Source organism: Diospyros lotus, chromosome 5 (assembly GCF_014633365.1).
Source record: "Diospyros lotus cultivar Yz01 chromosome 5, ASM1463336v1, whole genome shotgun sequence".
NCBI classification, from domain to species: Eukaryota; Viridiplantae; Streptophyta; class Magnoliopsida; order Ericales; family Ebenaceae; genus Diospyros; species Diospyros lotus.
This window is the reverse complement of record NC_068342.1, coordinates 41,341,653-41,353,791: the sequence shown is the minus strand read 5'-3', so window position 1 is coordinate 41,353,791 and position 12,139 is coordinate 41,341,653. Positions and strand designations below refer to the sequence as shown.

The 12,139-nt window shown below is 35.7% G+C and overlaps 1 protein-coding gene and 1 non-coding gene across 2 annotated transcripts; both read left to right on the top strand.

Moving 5' to 3' along the window:
• Positions 1-653: 653 nt before the first annotated feature.
• TRNAL-CAA (transfer RNA leucine (anticodon CAA)) lies at positions 654-737 on the top strand. Its single transcript has one exon. It is a non-coding gene; the product is annotated as a tRNA-Leu (tRNA).
• Positions 738-5,729: 4,992 nt separating this feature from the next.
• On the top strand, positions 5,730-11,586 carry LOC127802276 (uncharacterized). Its single transcript, XM_052337991.1, has 3 exons — positions 5,730-5,983; positions 8,177-9,332; positions 11,188-11,586. Exons 1-3 carry the CDS (start codon positions 5,730-5,732, stop codon positions 11,584-11,586), a joined length of 1,809 nt encoding a protein of 602 aa, XP_052193951.1.
• The last annotated feature ends 553 nt before the right edge of the window (positions 11,587-12,139 follow it).

Genomic DNA, 12,139 nt, shown 5'->3' with positions numbered 1-12,139 from the left:
GAATTTCGTAGGTTTTTTGAGGGTATACTTGTCTTCTTGTTAATCAAACTTTAATCTTTTATGAGTAGCTTTCAAGCTTTACAAATAAAAAGTTGGTTCCTCGTAGTATTTCTAAAACATTTGTGAGAATGTTTTTAAGGAAGGGTGTGTAAAATTTTAATTTAATTGAAATAACTAAATTGAACTGATTGAAATTGTTAATTCGATTCGATTTCAGCTAAGGATCGATTCAATTCGACTATCAAATTTGACAATTTATGTTATTTCGGTATAGTTTGATTTTTGCATTTAAAAGACTAAAATAAATAAATCGATTAGAATTTTTTATTTTGTTTGTTTTTTCAATTTGTTCAATTTTTTTAATTTTTGATTTATTCGTTCGAGTCTGTTCATTTTTTTTTTAAATAATTTCAATCTATTCAATTTTACACAATTTCAATTAATTTGATAATTGAATCATCCGAATGGTCACCCAACATTTTGAGCTTGGCAAAACAAAATACCTTGTCTTGACTAGCTTTTAATAAGCTTAGCTACGCCTTCTTAACTTTTATATATATATATTTGGCTTTCTACGTTAACTTGTGGCGCAAATTTAATATTTATTTTAATTATTGGACAAATAAAATTTTATTAGAGGCTTTAACGAAAGTGTCAGGATGGCCGAGTGGTCTAAGGCGCCAGACTCAAGTTCTGGTCCTCGTGAGAGGGCGTGGGTTCAAATCCCACTTCTGACATGTTCCATTTTAAATATAATCTTATTTTGATTTTATTACACTAATTATTAGCTTTATTATATTATTATTATTATTATTATTATTATTATTGTTATTTTATTATAATAATAAATTATAATAAGACTAAAAATTTAATTATTATTATTATAGAGTAAATTAAAAAGTGTTATTTATTGTTTTCACTGCGCCAGACTCAATCGTAGCTTCTTTATTGTTATTTTATTATTATTACTATATATAAAGTGATAATTTTTTTAATAAAATCTGATGAAATTTTAAAAATAACTAAATTATAACGAGACTAAAAATTTAATTATTATTATTATAGAGTAAATTAAAATACAAGAACTATTTAATTATGTAACAACTTTGTTATTTATTTTGTTGTATTCTAGAAATTGGTCCCAAACTTAAAAGAAAAAGGTTCAAAAACTTATCGAAAGAAGAAATCCACGAAAATAAGTCACAAAGGCATAAACTCATATAATACTAAGAGAGTTTAAAGACATCAATAGAGTAACCAAAACTAAATAACGGAGATCAAGAGACAACTGAGCGATCTCATTTGAGAGCCTCTCTCAAGGCATTGGAGAGACCCTATCAGGACTACATACGTTACTCAACTACTATTATTCGGGAGAATTTTGTGGGCTTTCCTCCACCTAACAGACTCATTTCCCCTATAAATGAGAAATTTTTTCTCTAGCAAATATATGTTTACAACTCTACTCAAATTATAGCTTTACTTGCATTGTGTATTCTACGCTCTCATTCAAAATTTGACTTAAATCTCGAAAGATTCGTGCAGGAGACCACTTACGCCCTAACCTAACCGATTTTTTTCTCTACAAATCTCTCAAAAATTATATTTAAGGCGTTCTCTCACTGCAAATAAATTTATTATTATATTTAAATAATATCATATCTAGTAAAATTTCTTGAATTGTTTCATAATTTCGTTACATTTAATGTCATGCCACTACCCCCCACATGAACTTGTAGAGATCCAAGAGACCAATTGGCAAGAAGTTCGTCCCTTTCTTTTTTTTATATCTATTTTCAAAATGTCTTATTATTAAATAATAAATGAGAGTTGTGGTCATAATATATACATGTAAATAAATAAATAAAAATTATAAATAGCAATTAGCAGTTGATTTCTATTTAAACACTCAAATTTGACACTTCAATTTATTCTTTGCATTGACATATTGTACATTTATATTGAAATAACAAAAAATATCATTGTAAATATTAAAAAAAACCCTTCAACGCAATGGAAATGGTCTGCTACACACATTCGAGAGCTTAGAATACCGTAAGTATTGTGGGCTTGATGCTATATTCATAATTATACAATTGCTTGTGTCTATCTAAAAGGTTAAGTCTTAAGATTTGACTCGCGATTAATCTATCCATACACGTAAATTAAATCTAGGTAAACCATGAATTTTAGAAATAGCAAGATAGTCCCACAAGCTGTCTATAACTAAAAATTTCTTGACTCTCACAGGTTATAAAAAAAAATTAAATTTAGATGTATAAGTAATATTTTGATGAAAAAAAAAAATCTGTTTACTTGGCTAGGGCTTGAGCTTGAAAAAGAGGTCAATGAGTCCCAACGCACATTAAGCCAAACCATTGCACTAAAATCCATGCATCTTTCAACGTAACTCCACCACTTTGGCCGCGATATATGTAGCTTCATTTTCCAGTTAAATCCCATCTTTTTTTATGGATAACCCAAATTAATTGAATATTATTCATTTAGACTAAAAATAAGTAATATCTTTTTTATTGAACAATAAAAAAGTATAAACGTTAATATTTATTATGTATCTTTTTATTGTTTAATAAAAAGATATCATTTATACTGGAGATTCATCTCTAATCTAGATAAATAATATTACTCAAATTAATTTGATAGCTTGGTGGCATGAACTAGGAAGCTTCTAGACCCCCCCTCATTGTGTTTGAGATTGAATGGTTGATTTCTAATTTAATTGATATAATTTAAAATTATATAAGTCACATAAAAACAAAAATGAAAATAAAAATCAAATATGATACGAAATGAGATTAGAAAAAATAATATTTTTTTAAAAAAATAAAAATAAAAATGCGAGAAAATGTATAAATAAAAAAATATATGAGTCTTTTTATAAATATATTTTTTAATATAAAATTATAAAAAAATTATTTAATTTAAAAATAAACATAAATTTTATAATACATTCTAATAAATTTCAAAAAAAATTAAAAATTTTAAGTTAGAGACGAAAAAAAAATCGTCTCTAACCTGGTTCTAACTTTTTTGTAAATGGAAATGAATTTTCAATATTTTTCTTATATTACGAAATGGTTCTAAAATATTTTTGAAATTATAAAAATAACTTAAAAATATTTTTTAATATTTTAAAAACTTTTAAAAAAAACTAAAACGATGCCCCCAAAATATTTTCATACATCATGAGAAATCGCTTTAAATTATTAAATTTACAAATTTTAAGTAAAAAGTTTAATGACATTACTAATAGAATTTTAATTAAGAATTGGTTGAATAGAGTACGTCAAAAATAAAATATAATATTTGTTTTTAATCTAAAAAAATAATTTAATTTTGTATAAATGTTCATGTAAATTAATCATCATTATCCATGTTTATGAAAAAATTACATATTAAAATGAATCACAAGTGTAAAAGTATTATTTGATATTATTAATCACATGGTAAAGAGATAAATGGTGATATTTGTGTTATGCCTGCTAAAATAAATAAATAAAAAAAAAAATGCCACGTGGCAAGCCATAACGTTGCCACCTGGCTGCATGATGCAGCCAGGAGGCGGCCACAATGGCCGCTTCCCCTTTTGCCACACTGCCACGCGGCAACGTGGCTAAAGAAATTAAGAAAGGGGCTTCCCCACCCCCGAGAGAGTCTTTCAGGGGTATTCTTATGCCCCTGAGAGACCTCTCTCGGGGGTATCTCACACTCCCAAGGAAGTTCACTAGAGGGTGCCTAATGCATGCCCTATGCATGCGCTCGTGTGCCTGCACCCATGCACCATCGCGCCAATAACTTCGCAAGACTTGGTCAAAACCACTTCCGATATACTTGTCGAGAAAAATGGGTCACACGACACATGGATGCCCTTCCATCGCTATAAATAGGAGATATTTTCCCTCATTCGGTATGCAACCTCTCACTTTCGTATTTACTTTTTGTCTTCAAACATTTCACTTATACGAGGGACTAACTTAAGCATCGGAAGGTCCACGCGGGGATTCTCACCCGTGCCCCTAATCGATTTTCTTTCCAGCAGGTCATTCATCGCTCTCAAACTAGCCAAGGGACTCACTCATCGCTGCCGTGACCCCCGAGAGACTCATCCATCCCTGTCACTCCACCCCGGGAGGCTCATCCATTGCTGTCGCTCCACCCCAGGAGACTCACCCATCTCTCCCGATAATTACTCATCGTTTGAACGATCCACACGTCACCCATAACCCGAAAGAGTCATCCATCCCCCGAGTGAGTCATCCATCGCTCAGATACACCACACGAGAGTCATCCATCGCTCGGATCAGTCACACGTGGGTCATCCATCGACAGTTTTCCCTTTTACAAATTTATTGTTGTAATCGTGTAACAACAATTTGGTTACATATTCTTTACCTGCAAAGATATGGGAGTCATCTACCCATTCTAGTAACAGAAATGTTATTTGGACATTTAAAAATAATACTGTGATATTTTTATATTGATACATTATATTATATGTTTAATTAATATAAATGTATAATACACGAATATAGAAATGTCAGATCAAGTGTTATTTTTGAATGTCCAAGTAATATTTCTGTTATAGTAATAGTTATTTTGATTAAAATTAGGCCTTTTAATTTGATAAAAAGTTCGTGAATTTTACAAATTTTTACATAAAAATGATAAGTAGAATTCCTATACAAAAAATCACAATGACGCAATTAATAGTTACAATATATTTTTACTAAATATTTTATTTTTAACATATAGTTCTCAAGTCATGATGGTAGCCATGCCCCAAGACATAGATTGAACAGTCGGATAAGTAATATAGCAGTATTAATTCGGTGAAATGTGAGTTCGATTATTGTCTTGTCCAAACACCAAAGACCCAACCTATGATGAATAATGTTACTTAGAGAAAGGTTTATTGAAAATAATAATTTATTTTTAAATTATTTTTTGGTCCTTTTCTCTGATGCCCAACTCACTTTCACTCTCTCTCTCTCTCTCCCTCCCTCCATCCCTCGTCCATTATCTTTCTCTCTGTTTCACTCACTCTTTAACTCACCCATGGCCACCCAAACTTCACCCATTCATTCTCTCTCTCTCTCTCTCTCTCTCTCTCTCTCTCTCTCTCTCGACCTTGAGGGCAGAACGCGCCACCGTCATCGCCGTCACCCCCCGCCACCACTGCTCGCACCGTCGTCGCCCAAGGATGGCGCCACCGTCATCACCCGCCGTCTCCCCCGCCAACGCCGCGAGCACCGCTCGCCGTCGCCCTCCCCCCCAACCACACCGCCGTCATCCCTCCCTCAGATTGCCCTCCCCCCCCCCCTAACCGGCCACAGAAATGCGCCATCGCCAGTCGCCCCCCACCCGCTGGTTACAGAAACCCGCCATTGCCAAAAGTTCAAGCTTAGACCTATGGAGATTTAGCCGTTAGATTTTATTTATTTTTTGGTATGTGAGTCAATGTGGATAAGGGTGTCGGGTGGTTGGCTCTAATCGCTAGAAACCACCATCGCCGGTGGCGGGGCTGATTTAGATTGTTTTTGCGTGTATATATATATATTTTTAAATTTTTCTTGATTTAGTTTTTCTATTTGCTTATTTGCTGTCGTTTTGTTTAGATGATGATTTGGTTGTGAAAATAGAAAATAAAGAACCTGATTTATTTTTTGAGTTATAAAAAAAATGATTTATTTTTTTATTTAATTGTGTGCATGTTGAGGAGGAGTTTTGGATTTGGACTCGAGGAGAATCAGGATCACAGGGTTGATGGCACTGAAGCCGCTCTGAAGATGGCTTCGGACAGCTTGATTTGGTGGAAGGAGGTGGAATCTAAGACCATCGATATGATGGTCGAGTTGGATTTCAGAAAAGAGCTCGATGGGTGGAGAGAAATGGATGGAGAGCTGGTGGCGGAGGCTGCAAAAGAGATTGAGCTCACCATATTTGGACTGTTGGTGGAGGAATTGTAAGAAGAACTAGAGAGCTAGTTTGATCTTGACAACTGGAGTTTTTTTTTTTTTTTTTTTTGGAGGGGGGGGGGCATCATCAAAAATCAAGATACTCAATTCCATTAAAATTATTGTAATCGCAGCACTATTGCACCTCACCTCGATGATTTGAGAGACTATAACATGTTATTAGTTAGGTCTGTGTCTAGAGTTATTTATTAAGAGTTACCCATAAGTTACTTATGAATTAGAATTGTGATTATTTTTAATTTTATCCACCCAAAAAATAAACATAAGCGCATTTATTTTCCTTTATTTTTTCTGTTCACAAATTCTAGTTCTAAACATAAGCGCAATTAACATTAGCAATACAAATACATGCATAAAAAAGAGTCTTAAACAAAATTTACACTAGAAGCCTTTGTTGCTGCGATCATTTAGATAAAATTTTAACACTATTTTCATGTGAAAATGTTTCTTACGATGCAGATTGTTTATATACATTAAATAGTGCCAGTTGCGCTCTCTTCCTCTAAATTTCACAGAATCACTCTTTGAAGTTAAAAGAAAACTTAAAATTAAAAAAAAAAAAAAGGCAAAAAAATGAAAAAACAAAAGCTTCAATGTTGTCGGAGCCCATCCGGGTTTAGATGGCCGAGACCCAGGTGGGTTCTGGCCGATGGGTTCCAGCCATTATTGGAACCCAACATTAGGAGAGAGGGAAGGGTTTGTTTCACAATGGAGCTCGGTGACGGAGAATGGGCGGTTATGGCGAGGCGACGGTGACCTTAGCCAGAGAAAGTGATGACGAAGGCGAGCATGGTGGTGATCGGCAGTTTTAGGTGAAGACCCATATAGGGGAATTTGGCCGCTAGATAGTCCCCGCCCATGGTGTCGGTGAGAATCATGGCGGGGGCGACGGCGGTACGAGCAGCGGTGGTGCGTTCTGCCCTCAAGGCCGAGAGAGAGAAGTTTGGGTGGCCGTGGGTGAGTTAGTGAGCGAGTGAAACAGAGAGAGGGATAGTGGAAGAGGGAGAAAGAGAGTGAAAGTGAAGCTGGGTAGTTGGGCGGGCATAACAGAAAAGGACTAAAAATTAATTTAAAAATATTATTTTCGATAAACTTTTTTCTAAAACTTTCTCTACAAGTAGCGTTATTCACTTATAATTTATCTTTTCTGACATAATCAAGAACATGAACATTAGAAATTGCTCAAAAACAGTCATCCCAAGCCGTTAAATAATCATGTTATGGGAATTGGAGACCATGCAAAAAAATCGTATAGAAGAATATATATATATATACACACACGCATAGATAATTCTTATGGGATTTAAACTCTATATTCCAAACTCGTTAGGTAAATTAGTATGGAAAAGAAAATGATATTTTTTAAAAAATAATAAATATAAATAGGAGAAACACATAAATAAAATACAAATGGGTTTTTTTGTAGATATAATTTTTAAGATAAAAAATAATTATCCAATCAAAAATTAAATATAAATTTTATAATATATTCAAACAAATATAAATATAAATATAAATCTATCACCCATCAACCATGACTTATAAATTTAAAATAAATAATAATTTTTTTAAAAAAAATCAAATATAATACAAATAAAAAATTAAAAATAAATAATAAATTTAAAAATTTTAAATTAGAGACGAAAAAAATTCAATTTCTAACTTTTTAGGAGAGAAAATTTGTTTCTTCTCCTCTAAACTCTTTGTAAATAAAACCACGTTTTAAATATTATGACCCCAAAATGTTCATGACATTGCAGAAATGGCCCAAAAAGTTCTTTGGTGTTTTAGAAATAAAAATATTCTAAAAATGCTAAAACAACATTCTTGAAACATTTCCGTGAATTATACCTCGCTAGTGCATATTACCCACCACCCTAGCTAGCTAGTGCCATTGGTCATTTGCTTCTTTTTAATTTTCGCCATGATGAGAATCACACTATTGGTTAGGTTAGGTGTATTAAAATTTTATATATATATATATATATATAAAAAAAATTTGGCTCAAAGAATTCAACCCTAATAATAATAGAGAAGGTAATTCCGTATATAAACTATTATTCTCTAAAACTTTCCTTCTCCTCCAAAGAAAAGACACCCTAATTAATTAATGCACATTCAGATCTCCTACCCATCGATGATCAGCTTTCCATGAACAAACCAGTCTTTGAGATGAACAGGCTCCCCCCCACATCCGCTGGCAAAGCTTACAGCCCCAATGCGCACCACCACCAACGCCGCGGCGGCGCCGCTTCGCTCTACTCGCCGAAGCTCTCAATTCTGCTCCTAGCCACCTGCGTTTCCCTCTTCATCCTCTTCCACATCCAGTCCCTCCAAACTTCTCCCCCCTCGCCATCGCCAACTAATTATAATTCGTGGGAATTCATGCACCAGTGGCGAGACGCCATCATCAACACCACCCACGCTTTTGGAGGCGACTGCACCCGGGAGCTCGCAGCCATGGCCACCAAGCTCCGGCGAGCAGTCACGTTTCTCCCGCTGAAGGACCTGCGTTACGCCCAGTCCGCCCAGCAAGGCCACACGTGGTTCATGAGCTCCATGTTCGACAAGCAAGAAGAAGGTGACATCCATCTTCGCTTTTTGAACCTCTTCCGCCATTACGGCTACTGTTTTCTTACCCAAAAAATCTCATATCTATTAGGTGAGGTCCAACACCAACACTTTCCGTCGGAGGCGTCGAACGGCCGGCTGCTCTGCATCAAGGGCCACGACACCCACGACGGCGCGTGGAACACATACGCCCTTGCATGGCTGGAAACCCTGCCGGCCAATGCCACTCTCATGTCAGGCCTAACCTTCGTCTCCTACAACCACTACAGCTACGACAACATCTGGCACGGCTTGTCCGCCATGGTACCCTTCGTCGCCTGGCACATCAAGAACCGCTGCTCAAGCCTCCCCGCCCGGTGGCTTCTCTACCACTGGGGCGAGCTCCGCACCGAGATGTCCCCATGGCTCCGATCTCTCATGGACGCCACCTTTGACGGCTCTGTAGATACCGAAAACTTTGCCGATGGTGACGAAGAGCGGCCCGCTTGCTTTGAGGAGGCCGTGGTGATGAGGCACAATGAAGGGGGAATGTCCCGGCGGCGGAGGCTGGAAGTTTACGATCTGATGAGGTGCAAAGCTAGGGCTTACTGTAACGTAAGCGCGGCGGAGGGCGGTGGCATCGGAGTGACGATGTTCATGAGGACGGGGCCGAGATCGTTCAGAAATGACTCGGCCGTCATCGGGATATTCGACGGCGAGTGCCGGAAAGTGGAAGGTTGCCGGTTGACTGTTGCGTACTCCAATAATCTCACCTTCTGCGAACAGGTTAGTGGATTCTTGAATTCTTCCCTTTGTCCTCCTCCTAATTTAATTTGAAAAATTAAATATGTTTTAAAATATGTTATGATTATAAAACCTTAGTAAAATGCTATGTTAATTGTATGTTTTGCTCTATAATTAAAATAATTAATATAATTTATAATAATAGTAGTATGGTAGTTACACGAAATATAGCTCAACCTTAAATAAAAAACCCTTAGTAAAATGTTATGATTAATATGTTATGATTATAAAACCTTAGTAGAATGTTATTTTAATTGTATGTTTTGCCCTATAATTAATATAATTTATAATAATAGTAATATGTTAGTTACACTTAATAGCTAGACCTTAAATAAAAAATCCTTTAGAGTAGCACATACAATTAACTGCACACACTTGAGAACTTAAGATACTAGGAGTTCGTGGATTTGAATCTGCCTCTATACAAGATTGTGCAATCGCTCATGTTATCTAGAAAGTTAAATCCCAAAAGTCTACAAGTTTGTGGATTTGAATGTCTCTATACAAAATTGTGCAATCGCTCATGTTATCTAAGAGGCTAAATCCCAAAAGTTTATTTCATGATAAACCTATCTATCATTGTTGTCAAGCTCACATATTCTTAAATGAGTCAACTTGTTTATAAACTTATATTTTTATATAATTAAAATTGACTCACAATTTAATAGTGTAAACTCGATTTATAAACTCAGTCGGTAAACTCAAAAACTCACGTGCATTTGTTAGATATTTAATAATGTGTTATTTTTATTTATATTAAATTATTATTAACTTATAAAAATTTATATTATATATAAATTAATATTTAAAATTTTAATTATGAATGAATGATGACAAAAAATGGCTTAATATTTAAAAATATTATATTATTTAATGTTTTTAAAATTAATAGATGAATTTATTTATATACATGTACTTTATTTATAAAGAATATAATTATAAATTATAATAATCATATTATTCAATATTAATTTATTTTTTAATAAAATTATATCATTCTAAACAAATATTTACATATATTAAAAAATATTTTTAATTATTTCTAAAATCTTATTATTTTATTATCAAGTTTACAATTCGATTTTAAGGATCCTCCTTCAATATGACTTAAAATCTCAATTTTAACAACTTTATTATCTGTTCACCTAAGGTTTTGGAATAGACGGACCAAGCAATCGGCGATAAGTGACAACAACGCAGCCGACCATAGTGCTCTCTATCTTCTTCTCTCCATCCTCCACAAGCACCTAGCAGTGTCACCATCGCCTAACTGGCGATCGCGCACCTGCCATCTCTTGCTCTTGGTCTCATTCCTCCTGCCAACGACCGTGTCTCCTAGTCTCCCAGCTCCTGTCAGCATACACTATCTCCTTGCATTGATATTTGCAATCTCCTTCCTTTAGTATCTCTCTCACTCTCTAGTATCTCCTCCCTCCAGCATCTTCTCTAACATCTCTCGTCCTTCTCCTAATGTGCCATTTTTTTGGAAACCCCTTTTTTGGAAATCTCTCATCCTTCTCCTAATGTGCCATTTTTTTTGGAAACCCGTTTTTTGGACATCTCTCATCCTTCTCCTAATGTGCCATTTTTTTGGAAACCCCCCTAGGCATAGGCCATACTGACTTTTGCCTTAAGTCAGCTCTGTCAAAGACTATCTATGATCGATGAACCCTTGAGTAACTCACATTACACACAAATATATATATATATATATATAAATAAGAGACTTAAAAATAAGATAAATCTTGACAAAGTTGAGTTTTCGCTTGTTCTCACGTAAATAAGGCGGCAAGCTTTACCAATGTCACACCCGCCATGTGGTCGGTGAATGTCCCAGGTGAAGCTGATGAGCTCGACAGACGTCCTGGTGTCCCCCCACGGAGCTCAAATGACCAACATGTTCCTCATGGAGAGAAACAGCAGCGTGATGGAGTTCTTCCCCAAGGGGTGGCTGAGGCTGGCCGGCGTCGGCCAGTACGTCTACCACTGGATCGCCAGCTGGTCCGGAATGAAACACGAGGGCGCCTGGCGGGACCCTAATGGCGATCCCTGCCCCTACAGGGAGGACGATCGCCGCTGCATGTCCGTCTACAAGAGTGGCAGAATCGGACACAACAAGACATTCCTTGCCCAGTGGGCTAGAAATGTCTTGAATCAAGTCGGGATGAGAAAACTAGAGGAAGCTTCAACCAATTCCCAAGTTGCTGCATCTGCAGGTGGCTGCGCCTGTGGCTAAGCTGCCCTACTTCGTCTCTCCCCTTGTTTGCATTCTTTTGTCAGTCAATAACAGCCAACATTGCTAAAGCTACATTTTCTGATGAATTGACGGTTTATCTCTCTCTATTTCTGTGTATTTGTTTCAAGTTTCAACCAATAATTTACGAGAGTCCAAGACAAGTGATCTTGATTAAACCCCACACCCCCATTCCTGCTTGCTGCATGTCCTGAAATCAGCAAAAATTGTACTTATCAACTTAGCATTGACCAAATCATTGTTTTGTCTTTCCCCATACTGGGAATTATAACTTATGTATTGGCCAATGATATGTTTCCATAATTGTGTGTTTATCAACTTATGTTTTGTGAACAAAGTATTCGATATGTTTCAGCCGGTTGCATCTTTCACCTGTTTTCCTTCGAGTAACTAGTAATAGCAGTCCTTACTGCAACTAGAACTCAAAACATCCTTGGAGCAAGCTAATACATACAAAGTTTTGTGTGTCCACCGAGTTTATCAGTTGCCACACCCAATTCCCAAAGCGTAGAAAGCACAGGTTCTCATCATAAGC

Coding starts and splice junctions, on each gene's coding strand:
- LOC127802276 (XM_052337991.1), top strand. CDS start 5,730: ATGTTGAGGAGGAGTTTTGGATTTGGACTCGAGGAGAATCAGGATCAC. Junction 5,984..8,176: donor GGACTGTTGGTGGAGGAATT/GTAAGAAGAACT, acceptor TGAGATGAACAG/GCTCCCCCCCACATCCGCTG. Junction 9,333..11,187: donor ATCTCACCTTCTGCGAACAG/GTTAGTGGATTC, acceptor TGAATGTCCCAG/GTGAAGCTGATGAGCTCGAC.